Below are 26829 nucleotides of genomic sequence, written 5' to 3'. Positions count from 1 at the left end.
CACAACGCAACACAAACACAACACAAACAACCCAACACAACGCAAACACAAAACAACACAACACAACGCAAACACAACACAAACCCAACACAACACAAACAACACAACACCAACACAACGCAAACACAACAAACACAACACAACACCAACACAAACAACACAACACCAACACAACGCAAACACAACACAACACAACGCAACACAAACACAACACAACACCAAGACCAACACAACACAACACAACACAACGCAAACACAACACAACACCAAGACCAACACAACACAACACAACACAACGCAAACACAACACAACACCAACACAACACAAACACAACACAACACAACACAACACAAACAACACAACACCAACACAACACAACACAACACAACACAACACAAACAACACCAACACAACGCAAACACAACAAACACAACACAACACAACACAACACAACCACAACGCAAACACAACACAAACACAACACAAACACAAAACCAACACAACACCAACACCAACACAACACAAACACTAAAAAGCTGCAGCTTTCCCCAGACTTCCCCCCTCATGTGACCACCCCCGCTGTTCACCAACATGGTATCTCCCAAGCACGAGCAGTCACCTCCCCTCCCTGAGTCAGATTTGTCTCCACTCCAAGGAAATACTCTGTTACCTTCTGAGCGAGTAAAGAAACTCCAGTTACACTTCTTTTGATTCTGCCTGAAAGAGAAAGCTGGAGACAGAGGGGACAGGCAGTCTTCACTCCGGAGGGTTGTGTTGGAAAGTTAAGCTGACAGGTCATGACGAGAACACTTCTGAATCCCTGGGAGATCTCTTGAACCCTCCTCCCTCCTCCTTCCAATGTTTCAGTGGTTGGGGCCATGGCCTCTCAGTCAGGGTAAGAAATGCTCAGCTAGCTGCTGCTTCACTCCTCTCTCTTAATGTCTCAGCAGAGTAAACTTACTGTACTTTAACCGTGTTGTAGGATCCATACTCAGAGTACTTCCACCTAAGAGTCTCTGAGGGGTAGTGTAGTACTCCTGTGTCTCAGATGTTGAATAGCTCCTGCAGACGAGGCCTTGCTGTTGTGTTTGGAGAGAGTGACATGAGCTGATTGTTGAGGTACAAAGTGAACTGCCTTTTCAACTCTGCAGACTTTGACCTTTTCAATCTGGCACACTGCAGTTCATTAAACACAGCAGACCATCAAACTGTGATAACTGTAATATGAACTCACTCCTGTAAGAGGTGATGTGTCCTTTTTGTTTTGCCTCACTTTGCTTTGTTAGCAGCTGAGCAGCTCTGTGAAGCTTTGAGCCTCAGCTACAGCTCCACCAAACATTCAAACACACGCTCACGTGCGAGCGGCGCCTTTAGCATTTGCTCTTAAAATTAGAAACACAGAAATGAAGGCATGTTTGTCTGGGGCTGATATTAGCAGGAGGCTTTAGTGCATGGGTTTCCCATAAGCTGTGTTTCTTTGCCATTTAGTCTGATGTGTTTTTGTGCAGCCAGGAATCTTTGTTTCTGCTCTGCAGATTGAAATAACGCACTTTACAGGAAAGGGAATCCCTGAAGATAGTAGACCATTCAACTTCAGAGTAAGTTTGTTGTTTCAGGGTATCTACCACTGCAACGGGACGTTTCTTTACCATGTTGGATTACTCTCATGATCATGTTCTCCTCAGTTTCTACTCCTCTCAAACTCTGTGATGCTAAATCACTGGAGCTCATAGTTCCACCTTCTTTGTTGACGTCGGCAAACCGGTGATTTAGACGAGCCAGCTGATTTAGTTCTTTCCAGGAAGTCGTGTAAACATGGAAGGCGTCTTTTCTTCACAAGTTTTTAAAGCGTGGAGTTCGTCCCAAACTGTCAGTATTGCTACCACACTTATTCAACATGATCAGTCGATCTGGGCTCAAGCTGCACTGTACATCACCTCAGCGAACAAGAGCAGGATGGTGGACACTAAGATGTGTCATGTCTCTCTCTCAAGATGAAATCTCTCCTCCGTCTGATCAATGAGATGGAAATAGTTCAGCAGACATTTTTACCTGTGCTGTCCAGAAGTTGTTGTCCTCATGCCACCGTCTGAATGCATGTACAGCTGTGCAATGAATCACCCCCAGTGCTTTTTCACTCAGCGTTTTAAATTTGACCTGTTGGATAGAGGCCCAAGTGCAATGACTGTATCATGGACCTGCTTTCACATCCACTGAGGCTCAGTCAGAAGCTCATGTTAGCTGTCTGCTACCCTCGGATCAAACACAAACTCAACATTGAGTATATAATCAAAACCTGTGAGTCAAAGCTAACATGCATCTTTGATTCTACCGAGGGAAGGGATTTAAAGCACAACATGTTATAACATGGGCGTCAAAGGGAATGGAACCATTGCCTGAAACTATAAAAACTTTGATTATGGACTTTTATCTTTCAATAATCAATCAATCTTTATTTATTAAGCACCAAATCACAACAAACGTTCTCCTCAGATTCCAAACAGAGCAGGTCTAGACCGTCCTCTATGTTCTATTATTAACAAAGACCCAACATCAAGACTGGATCAGATCCAGTCCCCTCTTCCAGACAGGACTCAGTCTGATCTCATCTTAATCCACCATGAGCAGAGCACTTTGCAGCATTTAGCAAGTTACAGTGGCAAGGACAAACTTCCTTTAACAGGCAGAAACCTCCAGCAGGACCAGACTCATGTTAGACACACATCTGCTGAGACCGAAGAGGGCTCGTTCACAAAGATATAGCCTCATATATATATACAGCCGTCTTACCAACCTCAGTAGGTCGGTGAATGACTCAAAGTAACTCCTCCCCCCCCGTCCTCTGCTTGTTCTCTGGTGCTGTTGTGTGGCAGGGTGTGACCCCCTGTTTAACCATTAAAACCAACAGATCAGGTCAATTAGTCAGGCAGAGTAGACCGGTGTTTACGGAGGGTTATTCTGTGCTTGGGGGTATTTGATCATTTAGCACTCTGTTTCCCATTCACACACTCTCCAGCCTGCTTCATCTGCAGGAGGAGGAACACTGTAAAGGCAGGCTGCTGGTCCAGATGTAGACCACTTTATTTCAAGGGGACACACCTGGGACTCTGAAGAACCTTCAAACAGTCGTTGCTAACTGTTAGCTTGGCAGCTGAATATCCCTGATCGTCTCTCTCTGTGTGTCTCAGTCTGGTACTGCTGTTTACTCAGATCCTGTTTTCAAGTCAAATAAAGAGCAGAGGTGATCACAGGAGGGTGATGATGGACGTTTGCATCATGGACACTCTTTCTTTTCTTTACACCTCTTCTGATAAACCGGGGTTAACGGGTCGTATCAGACGGCTCTGAGCTGTGACGGCCCTCCTGAGCTTTGCTTTCATGGAGCCGAGTTTATAGTGTGTAAATCCCAAAGCCTGTTACGAGTGATGACTCATAGTTTGTTGATGATGTAGAGAAGCAGAGGCACCCTGGAGAGGTTGGTTGGTTGGAGGTTTACTGCTCTGAGACTGTCTGATAAGCTCACAGAGAGCTGGTCAGAAGTTGTAAAAAATGCAACAACCTTGGAAGTGTTTGAGTGACCCGCTGCCAAGTCTACTAAATAACTGGAGGGGAGACTCTCCTCGTCAGTCCTCTGTAAATACAGTTAGTTATCTACTGTCCTGCATCTCTCTCTCACTCAGTCCAGATTTTAAACTTCCCTGTCTGCTTTGTTTATGATCTAGGAGGAGGCAGGGTGGATGCCTCACACTCCCTCTCTGTCAACAGCCTTAAAATCATTGTTGTTGTTGTCAGAGCCGAGCTGTCAACCTAAACAAAGAGGAAACGTGTGCCGGGCTGAAGATCTGCTTCTTTTCTAGTGTAGCTTTATCTTTGAACCAAGGTTCACCAAGAACACGGCAGAGACAAACCAAGTCTTTCACTCTGAATCTCTGTGCTTCATCAAGAGGAGGATTCTGAGTGAAAACACCAAACTGTCCCTCTCTGCTTCAGGAAATCAAAACACAGAGTTAGCAGTAATGTTAGCTTAGCTATGCTGCTAAACCCGGCTCTTCTGTGAATCCTACAATCAATCTTTATCTGTCCAAACAGAGCCGGTCTAGACCGTCCTCCATGTTCTATTATTAACAAAGACCCAACATCAAGACCGGATCAGATACAGTCCCCTCTCACAGACTGGACTCAGTCTGATCTCATCTTAACCCACCATGAGCAGAGCACTTTGCAGCATTTAGCAAGTTACAGTGGCAAGGACAAACTTCCTTTAACAGGCAGAAACCTCCAGCAGGACCAGACTCATGTTAGACACACATCTGCTGAGACCGTGTTGGAGAGAGGGATAGAGGGAGATGAAGAGAGAGAGAGATGATAGTGGGGAGACGGATAGTAGTAGTTGTAGCAGCTGGAGTCTGGACCACGTCCACAGCAGCAGAGATCCAGAGGAACCTACGAGACAAGGGAGCTCAGGGACTATGGTTAGTAACTTTAATGGGACAGGAAGAGTTAAAGTGAGAGACAGGCAGAGAGAGGAGAGAGAGGGAAAGACAGGATCCCAGTGTGTCAGTCTAAGCCTATAGCAGCAGAACTAAGAGCTGGTCCAAGCCTGATCCAGCTCTAACTATAAGCTTTATCAAAGAGGAAAGTTTGAAGAAACACTTAAAGGTAGAGTGTTTGCATGTTTTTAATCCAGCATTACAATGCTCGCTTTGAGACTTCAGGAACCTTCGGGCAAAAGTCGTCTAAAAACCTGCAAGAGGATCTAGTCGTGGTTGTGGTTGTCGATTTGCCGTGAGGTCTCCTGTGGGTGAAAGAAGGCGAGACAATCGGATGTGAGGCACACGACTCGTCTCTGTTCATGCACATAATACGACGTGGGATGCAGGACAGAACACAATACCTTGATGTCTCAGAACAATCAAACCATCATTTGGTTTCACTCCAGTCTGTGATATGAACCCTTACATTCACTTACAAGTCCTCTGACCTCAAACAGCTCCTCTGCTGTTTGCACAACAAACACCAGAGAGGAGAGACGGGCAGAGAGACGGGCAGAGAGACAAGCAGAGAGACGGGCAGAGAGACAGGTAGAGAGACAGGTAGAGAGACAGACAGAGAGACAGGTAGAGAGACAGGTAGAGAGACAGGTAGAGAGACAGGCAGAGAGACAGGTAGAGAGACAGGTAGAGAGACAGGCAGAGAGACAGGCAGAGAGACAGGCAGAGAGGTGTGCTGAGGGAGCAGTTTTGGCTTCAGGCCACATTTTAACAACAGAAGGTTATTATTAAATCCTAACCACAGTGTTTTACCTCTGATCCTGTTCATCAGAAGACCTTTATATCCTCACCATGTGGTGTTTAAGGTGGACAGGATACTTCAGAGATGGACTGACATGTTTGGTGAGCTGGGGACTCCACAGATGATCAATATGAATGGATGCTAACGCTGAAACGAGTCCCTTCAGGTCCACATGAACGTTCCTGACTCGTACTGGGAGATTATTCTGCAGGAGAAGTAGGCGACTTCAAGTTGTCTAGACTAGCTTAAGCGTATTAGGGACTACTTTCTCTCCTGGTCATCTCATCTGGTAGTGCTCCCCTCTGTGATTATGTGTTCTTCCTAATGATACTCCAATTTGTGGTTTACCAAAAACGTTGACTCAAAGTGGAGAAGCGATTGAAACTGGTTGTGATGTTTCATGCGAACGTTTCTGCTGCAGTTCTTCTAAATATCAAAGTGTGTTTCCGTGCCGTTGACCCGTCTTTCTTTCTCTCGTTCTGTCTCCAGCAACATGAACCGTGAGGACCGGAATGTGCTCCGAATGAAAGAACGAGAAAGGAGAAATCAAGAAATCCAGCAGGGAGGAGGAGAGGCCTTTCCAGCGAATTCCCCTCTCTTTCCTGAACCCTACAAAGTGGTAAGTTTGAGTGTTACCTCTCAGTCTTCACATGTCACTGCTGAGTCACTTTTCAGGAATTCGTGCCGCCACAGGAAGTGAGAACCACACGTATGACACGGAGCGTCTGTCATCACATTTGGTCTGAGGCATCACAAGTCCTCTCTCTGCTTTTACACTCTGTTTACCTCCTCCATGTTTGTTTATGTTTACATGAGGACAGAAGATGTAATGTTTGTTTTTGCTTCATACTCGGACTAAAAGGATCACTTTAAGTTCTTAGTTCTATCCTAAATTATTTCTTAAAGGGCCAGACACCATTTACTGAAAGGTCTTTTTTTAAAGTTATATTTTTGGGCTTTTTGCCTTTATTTGATACTACAGCCTGTCTATGTGGGGCGCTTAGACCGCTAGACCACCAGCACCCCAAAGTTCTTCTTTTTAACACTAATGATTTTAGTCTTTAGAAAGCACATACATTAAAATATATTCTTTGAAAAATCTACATTTTTATCCATAAATCAGAATCTAAATCATAAATACTTTATTTACCCTGAGGGCAGAATTCAGTTATTACAGTGTGTTCTTATTAAAAGTATGTTAATATCAAAATATTCATAGAAAGAGGGAATAAAATAAAATATGAATACGAACAAAATCAAAATAAATATGAGATAAAATGAATTAAAATAAAATAGAATAGAATAAAGGGAATTAAGATAAAAATGAATTAAAATAAAAAATAATCAAAATAATAATAATGATTAAAATAAAATAAATAATAAAATGAAATATCAGAATAAAGTTGCTTGTTATTCTGGTTAAATGATTTGTAATAACTCCCGGGATAAAGGAATATTTTAAGCTGATCTTCTGCATCACTTTCAGTATAAGCATAAAGAAAGAGAGTTTTAGTTTCTGACTGTATAAATGAATAAGAAGGTTCTGATTCCCTGTATAACCTCCCACAGCCTGCGTTCTCAGTGTTTGTAACACGCTCCATAAAAATACATGCAGATTTTATGACATCTGCCTGAGCTGTTTTATGTGACAAGTCTGAACAAGTTGTGCTGCTATGACAGTCCCTCCAATAATGGGGATGATCTGGCACACTCTTCAAGCTGTAATTGGCTGCAGCACAATATGTGGTGAGGTTAGTCATAGACATTAAAAACAATAACTGATGCCTCTCCAAAGGGTGGAAGCTGTAAGGCATTACGAGGCTGCTCAGAGAAGAAGAAGAGAAGGTTGGAGGAATTGGCAACACCTGTCTTTTGTTAACCGTTTTCTTTGCAACCAAAGAAGATAAACAAAAGAACATGCCTCTCCCCTCTCCCCTCTCCCCTCTCCCCTCTCCCCTCTCCCCTGCTCCGTCTCCCTCCTCCTGTTCACAGACACATATATGTAGGCCAGCCAGCTCTCACCCAGTCAGTGGAATGGTAAAGAGGATTTGAGTTCTCTGTACTCGTCTAATCTTTGCCACTAACCAGATTTGAGCAGGGGTAAGTGGCTCCTCTCCTGAGCTGGAGCGAGCCATCAAAGAGGCGGTGAGGAATGCGTCCTGACAGGTTGGGAATAGAAAGGGTACCAGAGGTGAGCGCTGCGTGCAGGCCTGTGTGTTTTGGACCAGGAGAAAGTAAACGCTGACTTTTGAGAAGTCCTTGACCTTTTGCAGGGAATGTTTTAGTCTTTATTTCCTGCACATTCATTCGTCTGCAGAATCTGATTCTAACAGAGTCAGGTCTGCAAGCTGTGCTACAGCAGCACACAAAACTCCTCAAGTCTTCTTTCTCCACACATTATATCTCTCTTCTCCTGCTTGTCTCAGTCTTATGTAAGCTTCAGTTGACTCCTTTTTTTTTCTCCCCTCCCTCCCTCTGTCATGCTTCACTAAGTGGAAGTTTACTGTGTTCTGCATTAAAGGCCATGTGTGCACGCAGCTGCAGCTGTGGCCTCCCAGATGTAGACCAGCAGAGCAGTAACATTTTTATGGTGCACAGTTCATGCACTTGTACCTCAGCTCCAAAGAATGAAGAGAACAAAAGTATCTGCATGGAAATGAAGCCCTGCAGGAACGTCTGTGGACGAGGAGATGCACGACTTCATGTAAATGTGATCTGAAGTTGATGTATCTGGTGATTTAGTACATGAATGGTGTGAACACACTTCATCCAAGTGAACTTTAACAGAGATCATTAAGCAGGCTTGTTAAGCAAACTGTGGTGAACACAGCTTGTCCTACAAAGTGATGCAATTTGAGAACCACAAAGATTAGGTGTCAGATTTAAGGCTGAGTTTGTGCATCCCTGTTCAAAGATGGAGGACGCTGAGGACAGCTGAACACTGAGGATGCTTCCTCCAGGAGAGTCCTGCAGACTTCATGGAGGTTCCTCCGATCAGCACAAAGATTGTTTGTGAGATCTGGGACAGATTTCTCAAAGTTTGAGTGGAAGGAACTGGCTGTACCAAAACATTACAACAGGACCTTTTTAGTCCTTCTTCCTCCTCCTTCTTCTTCTTCTTTTCTTTTTGTGAAGAGTGCAGCTCGGCGTGTACGACATACCTGTTTAGACTCTAACACACACAAGAGTGTCGCAATCCCTCTCTCTGTCAACAGTGAGTAAGACAAACAGACTGTGTAATGATTCAGCTGTTTCTAAATCAACTCATATCTTACAGTCTGCATGTGAGACAAGCACAATATGTACACTTATTATAATCATGTTTATATATAAGCAGGATATTAATTCTGATAGAGCTGTCAGTTTGAAAAGTATCTTCTTCAGACAGAGGAGAGCAGGGTTCCTTTTTACAACAACTTTTAAACATCTTTGCATGTCTGTGTGCACAAACTCAAACAATGTCTCAGGTAGAATAATACAGGACATAAAGAACTAAACTCATTCTGCATCCACACACATTTAAAAACCATTTCAAAAATACTAAATACATACAAAATAAAATAATAATAATAATAAAGTTAAATGAAATAAAATAAAGTTAAATTAAATAGAATTGATTAAAAAATGTAAAATAGAATAAACAAATAAAATAGGATGAAATAAATAAATACAATAAAGTTTAATTGAATAAAGTAAAATAAAATAGAATAAATAAATTAATGCATAAATCAAATCAAATCAATTTAACATAAGTAATAAAGTCAAATAAATTAAAATAGGATGAATAGATTCAATAAAATGAAATTAAATAGAAAAAGTTAAATAAATAAAGTGAAACTGTTGTTGTCAGGAGTTTGAGTATTAAGTGTTCAAGGAGCTTCATCACAGTTTAGTATTTAACATTATTTGAGTATTTAACATTAACATGTGTCTCTCAGAGGGCCATGTCTTCATCCCCAGGTTCCTCCATCAGGTGTGTTTATCTGTCTCCTGTAGATGGTATACAAAGAAACCACAGATGTTATTAAAGACTCTTTATAGTGTACGTAATCTCTTCTAAAGGCAGAGTTGTAGACTAATCAGAAAGCCTTTTATTTAAAACCTGTGTCAGCCTGTATTATCTTATAAGTGAAGGTGTTGAGTATTTAAAAGGGTTCATGGTAGACAGACTTTGATGACTGTGGCTCAGTTTGAGGGGAGGATCGCCTCAGTGTTCTGCCTTCACAAAGTTTCTGTCATAGCTGAATTACCTGTCAGGTCTCCTCCTCTGCAAAGTGAACAGACCTGGAGATTAAACCCAGTAAAATGTGGAATAAAGAAGATTTAAATCCAACATCAGTGTTTCTCTGACGCTCTTTGGCAGAGATTCAGGGGCTGCAAGCTGAGCCGCTGTGAACTCTAGCTCAGCATGTTTCCCTCTTAGCTTCAAGATGTCCAGTTTCTAAAAAGACAAGCTGTTGTTTTATTTTTAAAAGATGCATTTCATTTGTAATTTCCCTTTTATGTATTTGCAGACATAAAAAAAGATGGAGTGCAACAGAAAGACAGCAAAATACATAAATCATAAACAGCATATTTTTGATGCACCCTAACCCCCCTCCATGTGAAAACCAGGCAGCACAAACCCTCACCTCCTGCTCAGACTGCTAAGGTGGGAGCTAGGCCAGGCTAGCAGGAGGCAGGAGACGGATCATGTTGTGACCACGCTCGTTACATTTCCTGCTGCAGATAACGGCTGAAGTTTCCACACCCTCTAAATGAATCTGTCAAACAAAACGGAGGTCTGAGGTCGCGTGTGAAACCTGATCCTCTGAACAGACTTCGCTCACAGGCTGATTGCAGGCATGCCGGCTGGAATCTGCAGCCTCAGAGTGATTGATTAACCACTGTGTTGGGACTATGGGGAGACGCTTATCTGTCCTCACAGATGGGTGTGGGCAGAGTTTGAACACGCTGACTGTGTGATAGGCAGATAAAAGCTCTCTCTTTATTCAATCGATTATCTTGGATGTAAAACAGGTGACACATGGGACTGAGCCGGGTATGATGTGTTTCTTTTTAAGATGGGAATCTGCTTCAGCTGTGCTCGCTCTGCATTTACTCATTTAATGTTTCTTTGAAGGAGTGATACTTTTTTTTCACTTTTCTATGTTTTTCATGGAAAGCAATTAACCCAAGTGTTGAACTTGTGCCCATAATGACTGTTTTCTCTGCCCCCTCCTCTCCTCTGTTCATTTCTCTCTCACTTCCTCTCTTCTTCCTCTCTGACTCTCTTTTTTCTTTCTCATCACTCTGTCCTATCCTTCCATTTGCTGCTTCTCTCTTCAGTCTAGTAAGGAAGATAAACTGTCCAGCCGTATTCAGAGCATGCTGGGCAATTACGACGAGATGAAAGAGCCGATTGGTGACACACTTCCTAAGCTCAGCTGTAAACCTTCTAACAGCTCGTCTTCCTCTGAGGAAAAATCAGGACCGCCTTTGTTTAGTGGGGACCAGCGTGGTGTTGGTAGCAGTGGCAGTAGCCAGAGCAGTAAGTGGACTCCTGTAGGCCCTGCTGGGGGTGCATCCTCATCCCAGTCCCAGAAACGCTCAGGACTCAGCAGCCAGAGGGGAAACGGAGGCAGTAGCGGCAGCAGCAGCAGTAGCCAAAGACACGGAGGGGAGGTACGGGAAAAGAAGTCAAGTAAACACAGCGGAGGGTCAGAGCACTCAAAGTCACACACCTCGAGTCCGGCCAAAGGCTCCCTCAGCTCCTCCGGCAGTAACAGCCACTTGCGGAGCTCCTTGTCTGCGGAGCAGCATCACAGCAAAGAGCGATACCGCTCCAAGTCCCCACGAGACCGAGAGGCCAACTGGGACTCCCCCTCGCGGGTTCACACCTCCTTCCCCAGCGGACAGCACTCCAGTCAGGCTTTTCCCCCGTCTTTAATGTCCAAACCCGGCTCCATGCTGCAGAAGCCCACAGCATACGTACGGCCTATGGACGGCCAGGAAACGGCAGAACCCAAGAGCTCACAGCCAGAAAGCTACAGTGGACAGTCACACAGCAGCACCATGGGAGAGATGAAGTCCAACAGCAAGGCCTCACTGTCCAAACTCAAGATCCCCTCCCAGCCTGTAGAGGTACGCTTTCTTTACACATGCTTTGTTTTCACTGGATACTCTGCACCTCATGAACACCACTCACTAGTGTCAGAGTGTCTTACTATACACCTGCAGAGATCACCTGTGGATACTCTGCACCTCATGATCACTGCTCTCTAGTGTCAGAGCATCTTACTATACACCTGTAGAGATCACCTGTGGACACTCTGCACCTCATGATCACCACTCACTAGTGTCAGAGCATCTTACTATACACCTGTAGAGATCACCTGTGGACACTCTGCACCTCATGATCACTGCTCTCTAGTGTCAGAGTGTCTGCATCACTATACACCTGCAGAGATCACCTGTGGACACTCTGCACCTCATGATTAGCACTCACTAGTGTCAGAGCTTCTTACTATACACCTGTAGAGATCACCTGTTGACACTCAGGATGGTGAAACTGTGTTTAGTCTTAAAGATACATTAACTGCATTAAATGAACTCACAGCATGTTAAACTTGGTCTAGCTGAACTCCCTTTAAATGCCTATCTGGTGACTCATGCTCCTTGAAATGGTGGCTCACCTGCTGCACTGACTCCCTGCTGTTTATGATCACGTGCTGAACTTGATGTGTCTGTCTTCAGGGATCCGGTGACGCCAACTGTGTTGATGAAATTCTGAAGGTATGTGTAAAAAGCAGAAACGCCTTAATGGCTCATTACAAGTCTTCAGAGGAAAAGTCAATGAAAGGGCATTTCACATTACTCACCATCAACCAATGTGCTTTTTTTTCCCCCCCTCTTTCTTTCAGGAAATGACTCAGTCATGGCCGCCTCCTCTGACGGCCATCCACACCCCCTGTAAAACAGAGCCCTCCAAGTTTCCATTCCCCACCAAGGTCAGCTTTGCACCAGTTCCTGTGAGATGATAATGTGACATGCTGGAGTATGAAGTCTTAATGATGTGTTTATGAGTGTGCAGTGCAGACATCATGTTTAGTAGTAGTTGTCTATAATAAACTCTAAATGATGGATTAGCTCTTCAAATAACTCAGAATATGTCTCTTTGTTTGACCTCAGGACTCTCACCCTTTCCCAAGTGGACACAGTGAGTTTCACACATTCCTCCCTCACACCTGAACGCTCCATAATCATTCTAATATTATGAGTAAATATATCTTGTGTGGTACGTCGCTCATTAGTTTTGGTTTCTTTCAGAGCGAGGCAGTTCTTCCAAAAGCTCAAGCAGCCATCAGCCCAAAGCTTGTGATGACCAGCCCACGTGAGTGCCTCATCCTTTCCTCTGGTCTTAAGCCTGTGTGTAGTTTTCCAAGTATTGAGTCTGACAACAGGGATCAGGATGCTAATACAAATATTCACCATGAGCCCGGCCAGTAACCAGACATGCTCGTGTGTCCTCGGTCAGTCCAGTAGAAAAGGTATATAGACAATACAACACAAAGACTGACTGTGCGTCCTTCCTGTGTCGCAGTATGCTTGAAGACGACCTGAAGCTGAGCAGCAGCGAGGACAGTGATGGAGAACAAGACTCCGCCAAGAACGCCTCAAGAAACACATCAGCGAGGTAAAGCTGAGAGATTTACTTAGTCAGACTTTAGGGACGTTTCTCTGTGCAGAGTGAGACCACCACTTCAATTACAAGTTGTCCCACAGTGTGACCGTGAGCTCTGTTTTAAAGCTGTGTGTGCTTCATCTTTACTTTCATTCAACGTCACTTCAACAAGAAACTGAAACAACTCAACAGAAGTCATGTCATCACCTTGTTAGCAGCACAGACCCTGAAGTTCTACCTCAAAGTGTGAGAACTCTTCTCCTGGGTACAGACGTCCGCCATTGCTGTTGACAAAGCTTATGACATAAGTCCCGCCCCTTCTTGATTCTGATTGGTTGGTGATCAGGAAGTGACGTTGATGAGCACAGCGACAGAAATCAGCCACTGTGTGACAGACTCAGGATTGAGTTTTGAGGCCACCGTAGTTTTCTGCTGGCTTGTTTGTTTTCTTATGTTTTGTATGTTGAAAGAGAAGGTGCACAGGTTCCATCCCTGCATGGTTGTCCCTGTCAGTTAAAGTCTCATTAACAGGAAATAAAAAGCACAGGTTGTTTTCTGTCAGAAGACATGTTTTAAAGGACTCTTGGATTTTCATAGTTTTTAATCCCTATACCTAAAGATAAACATATTTTACTTTTGTCCCTGAGTTTGTAAACGCCAAAGGAAGATGTCTTTCTTTTATTAAAGCATGTTATTGATGATATGTTTGAGCTCTATGAGGTGGTTAGAAATGACCTCAAGCTCCAAAGGTGTTTGAACACTTGATGGATGACATGAAGACATCAGTTCCCAGATTTGACACTGAAGCATTTATCTGACATTAGATTGAAGGTTTAAACCCCAGGATGAGATGTTTTTATTCATGATTCAGCAGATAAGTGTGGACTACACACCCCTGTAACACAGCCTGACTCTCTCTTCTGTAACAACAGCAATAACAGCGAAGGAGCGGAGCAATCCAGGGACGACTCCAGCAGTCACAGCGGCTCTGAGAGCAGCTCAGGCTCTGACAGCGAGAGTGAAAGCAGCACGACGGACAGCGAAGCCAACGAGCACCCACGGCCCGCCTCTCCTGAAGTAATGACTCAGCAGTAACTTTGTCCAACACTGGAGTGCAACTTAGTGATGATTCTGTACCTTATTAACAAATATTAGTGCCTGATCTCAGCTGTGTCCACTCTTATTTGGGGAGTGTTAGGAGATGCTGATTGTGCTGCTGGATTAGCTTCCTTCTCCATAGATTCTAACATCTCTGTGTTCTCCCTTCCAGCCTGAGCAGCCCATGGCCAACAAGTGGCAGCTGGACAACTGGTTCAAGAAAGCAAAGCAGTTCTCCCCAGCCTCTCCAGTGGACAATAATGTTCCCACTAAGTGCAAGAAAGAAGGCAGAGATAACGGCTCAGGACGCGGCTACAGCAGCCAGGGGGGGAGTTCAAAAGACTCAGCAACACCCACCCCAAGCAGGGACCTACGGGCGGCACAGAAAGGTGCAGAGGGGGGCCGGGGGAGGCAAAAATCCCCCGCCCAGAGCGAAGGTGGAACCAACCCTCGAAGGAGCGTTGGGAAGAAACAACCTAAAAAGTCTGAGAAGCCTCCCGTGGTGGAGGAACCCAAAGGAGGTCTGAGGGTGGAGAGTGAGCCGGCTCCAGAGATCCCTCCTCACCGGCCTAAAGCTGCTACAAAGGGTTCCCGTAAACCCAGCATCAAGAAGGAACCCAAATCCTCCCCGCGGCCCACAGCGCCCGCCGTCACCACCACCGCGGACAAACGCAAGGCCAAGGCCCCGACCAAGACCTCGCAGAAGTCTCGGGAGTTCGTGGAGACGGACTCTTCGTCGTCAGACTCCGAGGGGAACGACAGCATCCCGTCCTCGTCGCAGACGCCCAAATACACGGAGAGCATCAGGACTCCGGTGTGTGTGTTCTCTCCCATGGAAGAGAAGGAGCTGCTGTCTCCTCTCAGCGACCCGGAGGAGAGATACCCTGCCAGGCAGCCGCAGCAGCAGGTCCTACTCGTGAAGATAGGTGAGTGGATGCAGCTCAGAGGGAAGAGGAAGACTGATGGTGATCAACAGAGGTGTAGAAACACAGACTTTAGCTGATCACTCTGTGGCTCGGTTTGAGGAGTCCCTTCAACAGAACAGACTCTCCAGTGTTTATTTACATTAGTGCTTTTAACCCTTTAGTTTACCTCAAGTGTCTTTTTATTGAGCAGATATGTTACACACATTCCAGACATACATTCATGTCTCCTTTATAACTTTACATCAGAACCAGTAAGAATCAATCACTGATCAAATAATGAATGTTACATTATATCATGGATCAATAACAAGTGATCTATAAATACATGACTAACAGACAAATTAATGAATGAATCAGTTAAAATTAAATTAGATTAAAAATGATTTTAAATATAATGAATAATAATAACTAAATAAAGGATTTAAAGACAAATGAATTCATCAGTTAAAATTAAATTCATTTAAAAGTGATTTAAATAATCTTAATCATAATATATAAATGACTTAAAAACAAATGAATGAATAAATCAGTTAAAATGAAAATAATTTAAATTTAAATTGATAGAAAAATAAATAAGAAATAAATTAATGATTGAAAGAAAAATAAATGAATGAATAATTTTTTTATCAAAATTAAATTAATTCAAATGAAAAATAGTAATAATACAAAATAAACCACCTCCTGAGTTTTAATGCTTAATGTTGGCAGAATGAGGGAAGCTGCTCTTTATCAGCTGTTCTTCCTCATCATGTCAGAATCATGAATCCATACAAACCTGAATCCTCACTTCAAGACAACGAGTGAAGCAGCTGAGGAAACGACTTCTCACCTTCGTCTGTGAACTTGTTTCACTTGTTGAGCTGGAGCACACTCCTCCTCCTCCTCCTCCTCCTCCTCCTCCTCTCCTCTCCTCTCCTCCTCCTCCTCCTCCTCCTCCTCCTCCTCCTCCTCCTCCTCCTCCTCCTCCTCCTCCAGCTTCTCTTTACTTTGGACCATTCTGAAACCTTCCCTACCCTTCCTCTTCCTTCCTATAGATCTCAGCTTGCTGTCCAGGATCCCGGGGCGACCCTACAAGGAGCCTGTGGAGATAAAAGTGGAGAGAGACGACTCTCTGGACCGAGACAGCAAAGACTTCAGCAAGCAGAGCTCTGAGAAGAGCTCCAGCAAGGCCAAGAGGAAACACAAGGTATGAGACTGGGACCACCCGCCTGTAGCCTTGATTCTGACCCGGTCTCTTTGACCTTCAAAAGAAAGTTCAATAAGTTTCCTTTAAAAGCACATGACTTATCTTCACCCTCGCTCATATTCAAAGTGTTCCCAGTGTTCTTGCTCACTGGTGAAGTATTTGTATGTTTTTCCATCATGGACGCTCTAATTGTTCCCGTTTAGCTGCCCCTTCCAGGATCCTCTAACTCTTAAAATAACCTCAAAACAGATTTCCATTAAAGCAGGAAAATACCTTTGAGCTGAGGAACAATGGATCACACTTTGGTGGAGATCCAGATTTGGAACTTCTGTCTTTTCTGGGAAACTAAACAGGCTTTGATATGTCCTGATGTAACAGAGAGTCAAAGATCTTTCTCTCTCACAGTTTCAGCTGGTCTCATTTTAAGTTCTTTACATGCACACATCTATAAAACTTCTATAAATACTTCTGTGTGTTTTTAACTCAGAACGACGAAGAAGGAACCAAACCAGAGAGCAAGCGGTGCAAGCTGGAGGACAAGTCCCTGTCTCATCACAAAAGCAGCAGTAAAGAGTGCGTATTCTTCTTTCTCTTATTATCATTCACTGTGGAGCGCAGGAACACAGGGTGCAACAGTAGTTCTTAATTTGGTTACAGGAAGAATAACGCTTGCCAGATGTCTGTTCTCCAGAATTCACAAAGAAAACCCTGAGCTCTAATGAGCGCTGTAAAAGCTCAGTGACGCTGCTTGTTTATGACCTCTCAGCCTCTCCAAGCTGCACCTGTTAACCTTTTATTCTAACCAATGCTTTATCTCTGAGAGTCAATGTTTAACTGCTGCAACATGAGTCCAATAGTGAAATACACACAAGCATCACAATGATGGTTTAAATCCCACCAGGTCGAAGAGGTCTCTGGAGAAGAAAGAGGAACCGGTCCCCTCTCCCTCCATGTCAGGGCTTCAGCGGACGCCCAAGGCAGAGCATCCGAGCCGGAAGAGAACGGTCAGCCAGTCGTCCACCTCGCTGTCCAGCGGGACGGGGAGTGGGAAGGAGGGAAGCCACAGCACCAAGGGCAGCTCCACCTCCAAGCACAGAAAAGGAGAGGACAAGGGACGCAGCACGCGGGACGGCAAGGTGAGCGCCGTAACCTTATCACTGAGCGTTTACTGTGCGTGTGAATACCTGAGGAGCTTTAGGGATACTGGGAACTATGAGAGCAACCTTTCATCATGTTTACTCACTGAGCAGTGTTCTCCCTGAGGATCTCCAACTGGCTGTGTGGGTGTGTGGGTGTGTGGGTGTGTGTGTGTGTGTGTGTGTCTGGCTTCACAGAACATCCAAGCAGCTAATCACTGAATTGAATATCTATACAGCAAAGAGATTTCTACCTCCACATACCCTCCGTCTCACCTTTTCCTCCATATCACTTCAAACACCAGGCTCTCCCTGAAACCTTATTCCCTCTCGCTCGCTGTCTCTGCAGGAGAAATCCTCAAAGGGTTGTGATAACCAGCTGGCTGTGCCGCCGCTCTCCACCGATGGCTCCAAGTCTCAGAGATCCAAGCTGGTGTTTGAGGACAGGTAAGAGGAGCCGTTTCCACCGTGGATAACCCCTCAGCAGGGCCGAGCAGAGAGAACTGCTGTGGGGATCTAGGGTTGCCTTTGATGCATGAAGCCGTAGGAGGTGGAGGAGGTAGTGAATAGATGTATCTGCATGCAGGAGGGATGACGTAAATCTCCATGTTAAAAGGCTCCCGGTTGGAGAGCTGTTGTTTCATGCAGCGGTACAGAAACCTTCTTATTCCTGTGTCTGTGTTTCAGATTGAAGGACCGTCATGCTGTCTTGGTTTCTCAGTCATGTGGTTGTTTTGTTTCTCTTTCAGGGTCCATTCAGCAGATCACTACTTACAGGAGGCCAAGAAGCTCAAACACAATGCAGATGCACTGGTAAGAGCCGGCCTTTGTGGATTTGCATGTGGATTTGAGATGCCATGGTATCAGTTGCAGCATGCAAAGCAGTGTGAAAGGAGAGGCTTGGTAAAGAACAGGATCTGGACCTCAGAGTAAAACAACTTCCTGTGCAGATGAATGCTGGAAGACAGGTTTACTGTACTGCTGTCATAATGAAGTATTTATCAGATTGATTATTAGAACATTAAGATCTCTAAAGATCTATTAATCTTTGGTGAGAGGGGAGCTTATACTCTACTCTGTTTTTAAGCACCAACACTCTGAACTCTCTGCCTCTGGACATTCAAACTGTGAGCTCTCTCTCTCTCTGAGTGATTTTAAAAGTAAACTTAACATTTATCTTTTGAAATTTCAGCCCTGGAAACCATTATTCTATTATTTAATATTTATTTATCTGATTTATTTAGTTATGTATTTATTTCTGATATTTTTAACTTGAATTGATTTTTATTTGTGTCCTTATTTTATGAACTGTAATGTATTGATTTTATTTTGAAGTCTTTTTGATTAGTATTAGTGAGTATGATGTTTCTGTCTGCTCTTCAGTGAAGCTCTCTCAGCTCGTCTGTATGAAAGGTGCTTTATAAATACTGAACTCACCTGAGCTGAATAAGACCCCTGACTCTCTCCTGTACAGGTGATGTTGTGTCTGCTGTAAACCAGCCAAACAAATCACAGTGGTAGACATGTTTGCTCACTTTGCATTCATTCAAATGTTGAACCGACGGTCTCAGCAGATGTGTGTCTAACATGAGTCTGGTCCTGCTGGAGGTTTCTGCCTGTTAAAGGAAGTTTGTCCTTGCCACTGTAACTTGCTAAATGCTGCAAAGTGCTCTGCTCATGGTGGATTAAGATGAGATCAGACTGAGTCCTGTCTGTAAGGGGGGACTGGATCTGATCCAGTCTTGATGTTGGGTCTTTGTTAATGATGGAACACAGAGTCCGGTCTAGACTGGCTCTGTTTGGAGAGAGTCTGAGGAGAACATGAGGCATAGTTGGAGGTTCTCTCTGTGAGTGTTTCCTCCTGCACAATAAAAATAAATCACCAACACTTAGAACACTTTCTGATGTTTTGCACATTAATGATACTTTAATGACCGCTCTGTTTTCCTCCATGCTCAATCCAAAGACTCAAACATCCCACCTGTCGCTGCTGTGACTTAATGAAAGGGAGTTCATGTGATCCACAGCTGCTTCATGGCCATGCCAAAGCCATGAAAACCTCCTCTCTCCACACCCCACTGACTGTGGTTTCACTTTGACTCAGCTCTCTGTTCTCTCTCTCTCTCAGTTGGACCGCTTTGATAAGGCGGTTTATTACCTGGACGCCGTGGTGTCTTTCATCGAATGTGGGAACGCCCTGGAGAAGAGCGCCCAAGAATCCAAGTCTCCCTTCCCCATGTATGCAGAAACGGTAGAACTTATCAAGTAAGGACCGGTCCTCCTGTCGTCTCTGTATCTGAGATGTGTGTGTAAGTTATTGAGTGATTTAAATGTGATCCCTGAAACCTGAAACCTGTCCTCTCTGTGCTCAGATACACTATGAAGTTAAAAAGCTACATGGCCCCCGATGCAACGCCAGCAGACAAGAGGCTAGCTGTGCTCTGGTGAGTCAGCTGATTGACATCTTGTGATTGATTTTCTTCTGACGGTCAGGAGGTGGACTTCTGATTCTAAGCCTGGGAATCAAAGCGCTGTGGTTCCTGTTTGATTCAGGAATGTTTTTAAGCAGTGCACACACTGGTGTTCCTTCCTGTCAGTGTTCCATCAACATGTTCTATTTCTCTTCACAGCCTCCGATGCCAGTCGCTCCTCTACCTGCGGGTATTCAAGCTGAGGAAAGACAGCGCACTTAAATACTCCAAAACACTCACTGAACACTTAAAGGTACTTTGAGTTCCCTCCATTGAAGATGAGCCTTCAGAAGCACATTCTCCATGTGTGTAGTTTCTCTGGATGTATAACCAGCTTCCTGTCTGTGTACATAATGTCCTTCCTCTTGTTTCTCTCCTACAGAATTCCCTGAGTAACACCCAGGCTCCCTCTCCTGGAATGGGAAAGTAAGTCATGAGCTCCTCTCTCTCTCAGGAGAGTAGAAAACTGTTTCTGACGATGATTCATTCTTAAAAACAGTGAATTATACTTCTGGAAATATTATTTTATGTCACTTCATATTCAGACACATGTTCCTCCACCTTATGTGGAACAGTTTGAAGCTATCAAGTCTTTCAGCAGTGACATCAAACAGTTAGACATCTCCTCACAGCCGCTGGGTTCCCTCTGAATCCAGCTGTGAGAATCTAAAGTAGAGTTTAAACACTGAACTCTTAGAAACATCAGGGATCAAAAACATCAGGGATCAGAAACATCAGGAATCAAAAACATCAGGGATCAAAAACATCAGGAATCAAAAACATCAGGGATCAAAAACATCAGGGATCAAAAACATCAGGAATCAAAAACATCAGGGATCAGAAACATCAGGGATCAAAAACATCAGGGATCAGAAACATCAAGAATCAAAAACATCAAGAATCAAAAACATCAGGAATCAAAAACATCAGGAATCAAAAACATCAAGAATCAAAAACATCAAGAATCAAAAACATCAGGAATCAAAAACATCAAGAATCAAAAACATCAGGAATCAAAAACATCAGGAATCAAAAACATCAGGAATCAAAAACATCAGGAATCAAAAACATCAAGAATCAAAAACATCAAGAATCAAAAACATCAGGAATCAAAAACATCAAGAATCAAAACATCAAGAATCAAAACATCAGGAATCAAAAACATCAGGAATCAAAAACATCAGGAATCAAAAACATCAAGAACCAAAAACATCAGGAATCAAAAACATCAGGAATCAAAAACATCAGGAATCAAAAACATCAGGAATCAAAAACATCAAGAATCAAAAACATCAAGAACCAAAAACATCAGGAATCAAAAACATCAGGAATCAAAAACATCAGGAATCAAAAACATCAGGAATCAAAAACATCAAGAATCAAAAACATCAAGAATCAGAAACATCAGGAATCAAAAACATCAGGAATCAAAAACATCAAGAATCAGAAACATCAGGAATCAGAAACATCAAGAATCAAAAACATCAAGAATCAGAAACATCAGGGTTCAAAAACATCAGGAATCAGAAACATCAAGAATCAGAAACATCAGGGTTCAAAAACATCAGGAATCAAAAACATCAAGAATCAAAAACATCAGGAATCAGAAACATCAGGAATCAAAAACATCAGGAGTCAAAAACATCAGGAATCAAAAACATCAGGAATCAAAAACATCAAGAATCAAAAACATCAAGAATCAGAAACATCAGGAATCAGAAACATCAGGAATCAGAAACATCAGGAATCAAAAACATCATTCTCATTTCTGAGGAGTCTTTTTTATTTTTCCAACATGTTCACAAAGAACATTTATATTGAGATTAACAGAAACAACAGAAACATTTGGACAATCAGAGACAAAGTAAAACTCTGTCCTGCTTTAGTGTCAAAGGATCCATACAGACATGAATAAAATAAAGGATTAAAAATACATAAAAAGAACATAATAAAGAGATCACATCTAAATAAAAACATGAAAAAAATACAATTATATTATATATATTAAATATATTAAAACATATAAAATACAAAAATAAAAGATACATACAAATATGAAAAATATATTAAATTAAATATTAAAATGAGTTAAATGTATTAAATAAAAATATGCTAAAAATATGTAAATGTAAAGAATGTTTATAAAAGAAATACAAATATTCATAAAAGTTAAAAATATATGTAAATATATAGTAAAATATAAATATCAAACATATAAAATAAAAATAAATAACAGATAAAAATACAAACAGTATTTTAATATAAATGTAAATAATACATACAATTATATTAAATATCTATTATATAAAATATACAAATATATAATCATAAAAATATATTTAAATAAATATAAAAAGAAAGGGGAAAAGTAAGAGTGGGGTTACAGAGTCATTCTGGCAGCTGTTATATTTTCAACATATGATAAGAACTGTTCTTAAGAGGTTTTTCTAAAGTAACAGATTTCTGATTTATCTCAAACAGAAAAACACTGCAGGGTTTGTTTGTTAGCATCCAGCTGTGGAGAGTCTGAACACTCAGATTAGCTCTGGATCCCCAGCCTGAAGGACAGAGTGACACACAGTCAGGAGTAATGTTGATGCTTGATGGGAGCATAGAGAGAGGAGTGGTTTAAAGCTGATGTTGAATCTCTTGTTTTGACTTCCTTTGTGTATTTTCATCATGGCGGCGTTGAGATGATGAAGAGTTCTGAATGTCTGCTTGTGTCTGTTTCCTCTCGCAGCAAGGCAGCAGGTATGCCCTCTCCAGTGTCTCCCAAGCTGTCGCCGGGCACGGCCGGCGGCTACTCGTCGGTCAGCAGCACCAGCAGCGCCAGCTCGTCTGTGACCATACCTCAGCGTATCCATCAGATGGCCGCCAGCTACGTCCAGGTCACCTCCAACTTCCTGTACGCCACCGAGGTCTGGGACCAGGCGGAGCAGCTGTCCAAGGAGCAGAAAGGTGACTCTTTATTTTAATGCCTCAAACAGTGTCACTCCAACTTTGACTTTATTCTGAAGAGAAGGCTGAACACTGCTGGGTCAAAGGTCAACTATGGTAACATTACAACATCACGCCTGGAGGTCCCACCATCTGTCCACCTGAACTTTATTTACTTATTTATATTATTAATTGATTCCCCAGTCTGATGAGTGAGTTGATGAGTTAAAGCTGAGAATGTGTCCCTCCTCACACAGAGTGTGTTTGTGTTTCCAGAGTTCTTCACAGAGCTGGATAAGGTGATGGGTCCCCTGATCTTCAACACCAGCAGCATGACGGACCTGGTGCGTTACACACGGCAGGGCCTCCACTGGCTGCGGATGGACGCTAAGCTCATTCCCTAGCAAGGACTCGCTCCCCTGCGCGCTGCTTATACACACACACACACACACACACACACACACACACACACACACACACACACACACACACACACACACACACACACACACACACACACACCTCAGCCTCCGGTGTTCAGCTGTGTGTGCTCAGAGACACACAGGCGTAAACACTCTTATGTACTGTACACACACACACACACACACACACACACACACATACACACACACACACACACACACACACACACAGGTGATGGACCTCTCAGACATATCTCCAACACTGTGTCCATTTCTTACACCAGCTTGCCAAAAACACTGAGCAGCTTCTAGCATCTCACCGCGTCTCCGGCGTCCCTGGCGTCCCCGGCGTCTCCGGCGTCCCCGGCGTCCCCGGCGTCCCCGGCATCTCCGGGCGTCTCTGGGCGTCTCCAGCGTCCCCGGCGTCTCCCCCCGGGGAGAAGCATCCAAACTGCAGGACAGGAACAGAAAGGCTTTTCGTCATGCTTCATATATCGGCATTCTTCTTGGATCTCTGGAGGCCATGTTTTTATCGTCATGGAAACGCTGGCTGAATTATTTATGAAAACGTTTGAAAAATATCAAAAAAAAAGAAAAAGTCTTGGGGAGGGTTTTTATGCTACTTTGGTTTTGAACTTTTTGTTGAACTTTATGTTTCACCAAAGTACCTCCATGAACACCAAAGGTGCTTTACAATGAAGGTTTCTCTTTATCATTTTTGTGCCTTGTATGCGAGCTACAGGAAAAGCAACAGCCACCCTTTTCTTCACACACATCATGTTCTTCTTTCTTTCTCCTGCTGGGACTCATTTCATGTATTTGAACAGAGGCTGGCATCAATCATGTTTTCAGTGCGGTCTTTTGGTTTCAGAATCAGGTCTGACCTTTAGGAGGAGACTTCCACCTCTCCATTATGACAGGAGATGTAAGGACTGCAGGAAAGGGCTACTGTGCACAGCAATGAAACCTATTTATAAAGGATCCTTTTTAACAGAGAGAGAACTCCCCACTATCAGGAACTTCTTAAAGCCCCAGAAATGTTCAGTGGAAGGAGTAGCACGGCCTCTAGGAGGCGCTATTGGAGCTTAATCAAATTGATGCTAAACGTTCTCTCCGTCTCTGACGCCTCGTCCTCTGAAACACGCTCGTAGCTTCATCCCTTCATTCCCTCTTCCAGTCAGTGTTCCTCTGTCTTTGGTCCCTCGTTTGCTCAGAGTGTATTTTTCTAAGAATCAGCAGGGAGTGTCTTTGAGTATTGAATCATTTCCACAAACACATGCAGTTATTGATGATGCAGTTTATAGAAACTGGGCCTGAGGGAGGAGAACTAATTTGGCACCAAGCAGAAGTTTAGTTGAGGATGCAGACTAGCAGCATTTGGAGCACAGAGTAAATCTATGATTATATAAAGTATAAAGGCCAATACAGATTTTATTTATATACCGAGCAGTTTTTGGTCCTCTTCAGTATAACTTTTCAAACTTTAGAGACAGGGTAAGTATTTGTATGTAATTGTTCCTATTTAAATTTTAAAGCCGCCCCGCAGCGAGTCCCGGCTCTGATGGATTAGACTCCTGGTGGTCGTTGAGGGGAACTGACTGCTTTTTAAATGACTGCATATAGAAGTTAAGGTGTTTGGTTAACAACATGAAGGACTGTCCTGGTTTTAGTTTGTCCTCCTTTTTAAATCATGCTGGATCACTGAAGCCTGGGCCAAACTGGACTCAGAGACTTCTTCACAGACGGGAGAGTTTGGATGTTTTCTTCTATTTTTCTACACATTGGGTGATTCTCTAAACTTTAACCTCATCCTGCACCTTCTTTTGTTAATCAGAGCTCTCTGTGAGTCCCTCTTTGGCCCAGGTTGATGTTTCATCCTGTGTTTTCTTTCTGTCTCCGGCTCCCTGGCCTTTATCGTAGGAGGGGATACTGTTATTTCCTCTTGCACTTGAAAAAGAGAAAGTCTGAGGAGGTATTATTTTAATCTATGCAGGATTTTTACAAAAAGAGAAAAAGAGAAAAAGATCTTTTCTGTGGGGACAACAAATAATTTTGGGCTCGGGATGTTTCCCCCCCGCTCCTTTGTGTTCCCGCCTCAGTGAGAAACCTGTTTAACTCAAGTGTCCAATGCCTTTAGCTTTTGCAATTTTTGTGTACCAGTTGAATATATATGTGTGTATATAGGTCTGTTTTTATAACCAAACACAGATGGCTTGAGCCATTTTGTACTTAAAGCTGGAGGCCACTTTTCTCATGGGGAGTCCTCTTTGGGTTTTTGGCCCGGTCAACGTCTTCATACACTGGTACACTTTGTAAGTACAGGTCTGCGCCTTGTGTTCCCCACACCATCCTGTAGTAAATGTATAAAATTAGCTTTAGAATAATTTTGAATAGTTTGCTACTCACACTTATTTATTTTTCTGCCCCTTTGCTTAATATTTTTTTCTATTTTTGCCATTTTAAGGAGAAGTGTTTTATGAAATAGAAAGATGTAAATGTATGGGGGTTGTTCATGATGAGATTTCATTGTAAGTAGTAATTAATATTAATTCTAACTTGAACGAATCCAGGGTAAGAGGAGTTTTTTATTTCCTTTTTGGACATTCAGTAGGAAGATGTTAACACTTGCATGTTTCTATTTAAATACAAATGTATAAATTGTAAATATAACATTTCTTTAAGGATGAATTTCTACTACAGGTTGACATTTTTATTGAAATTAAAAAATGTTGTGAATACATTTTGTGAGATACTAAATGCACATTGTTTTTTCTCTCTGTGGGCTTTTGTGTTTTCTTCTTCTTCTTCTTCTTCTTCTTCTTCTGGGCGGTTACAGACGGCGCCCACAGACGGCGCCCTCGCCGTCCGGTCACTCTGTATATCAGATTGTTTTTCAGTCTTTTTCTTACTGTGCTTGTAAACTTTGTCTTCTGCTTCACTGTCTCTCAGTATCATGGACACCACATAATCATAATGAATATTTTGTCTTCTCTGTATTTGATATGGAGGCGTGTACTTTTCATGAAATGTATATTGTTGATCTCATGGATGGATGGATTGTGGATACAGTCTGTTGTGTCTGTTTTGTCCTCATGAGAGAGATGTATTTACTATTTGTCCCTTTTGAACAATTGGTCCAACATGTCTTTTGAAACAGAGGTATTTCTCTACAGGTCAAAACAGTTGTAGCAGTTTATACAGTATGTTGTATAACATCCTTTTTCTAAAGCCGTCTCTGAAGTGGGACCCGCAGCATACACTATGTACAATAGACTACATTGGATTAGTTTTAAGAGAACTGATGATAGAGATACTATATATGATGGATGCAATATGATTAAAGGTACTCATTGAGTTTGATCTTCAAACTTAGGTTATGTAATTTAAAAGCATTCTTGTGAAGTGAGTATTAATTGTGACTAATGAGAGTCTGTCCTGAATATTCTTTGTATTTTGCTGTATTGAGAATAAAATATATATGGATATGTTTAAAGGAGTCTCACTTTATTTACACATTATAAACTTGAGGGAGATAATAATCATATTAATATTAATAATAATAATAATAAATTATTAACACACTGACCGTCCAACAGAGAAGTAAACAGGTAAGAGTCTTCCTCTGGAGGATTCCTGCAGTGATGAAGATGTTGAACTCAAGCTTCTCGTCTCTTAAATGACCTCCTGCGGTCGTGGA

At 42.7% G+C, this 26829-nt stretch overlaps 1 protein-coding gene across 3 annotated transcripts in view; it reads left to right on the top strand.

Annotated features, from left to right (window-relative positions):
- The window catches only part of aff4 (AF4/FMR2 family, member 4), a 36648-nt gene extending 10023 nt beyond the window's left edge, over window positions 1-26625 (top strand). The window contains exons 1-21 of one of the 3 annotated variants that reach the window (XM_034683421.1): window positions 649-896; window positions 5783-5912; window positions 10622-11416; window positions 12029-12067; window positions 12196-12282; window positions 12464-12491; window positions 12602-12665; window positions 12876-12968; window positions 13889-14033; window positions 14227-14980; window positions 16015-16166; window positions 16654-16739; window positions 17068-17302; window positions 17652-17749; window positions 18052-18115; window positions 19431-19567; window positions 19675-19746; window positions 19933-20026; window positions 20156-20199; window positions 22514-22731; window positions 22987-26625. In XM_034683421.1, the coding sequence (XP_034539312.1) occupies window positions 880-896; window positions 5783-5912; window positions 10622-11416; window positions 12029-12067; window positions 12196-12282; window positions 12464-12491; window positions 12602-12665; window positions 12876-12968; window positions 13889-14033; window positions 14227-14980; window positions 16015-16166; window positions 16654-16739; window positions 17068-17302; window positions 17652-17749; window positions 18052-18115; window positions 19431-19567; window positions 19675-19746; window positions 19933-20026; window positions 20156-20199; window positions 22514-22731; window positions 22987-23114 (3480 nt within the window). In that variant the 5' untranslated portion in view covers window positions 649-879 and the 3' untranslated portion in view covers window positions 23115-26625. Of the gene's footprint in view, window positions 1-648; window positions 897-5782; window positions 5913-10621; window positions 11417-12028; window positions 12068-12195; window positions 12283-12463; window positions 12492-12601; window positions 12666-12875; window positions 12969-13888; window positions 14034-14226; window positions 14981-16014; window positions 16167-16653; window positions 16740-17067; window positions 17303-17651; window positions 17750-18051; window positions 18116-19430; window positions 19568-19674; window positions 19747-19932; window positions 20027-20155; window positions 20200-22513; window positions 22732-22986 lie in introns of those variants that run through there. The other 2 variants (XM_034683422.1, XM_034683423.1) reach the window with 2 other exon arrangements.
- Window positions 26626-26829: the final 204 nt, after the last annotated feature.

Source organism: Notolabrus celidotus, chromosome 5 (genome assembly GCF_009762535.1).
Source record: "Notolabrus celidotus isolate fNotCel1 chromosome 5, fNotCel1.pri, whole genome shotgun sequence".
NCBI classification, from domain to species: domain Eukaryota; kingdom Metazoa; phylum Chordata; class Actinopteri; order Labriformes; family Labridae; genus Notolabrus; species Notolabrus celidotus.
Note: the sequence above shows the minus strand (reverse complement) of the source record. Positions and strands in the feature narration are given on the sequence as shown.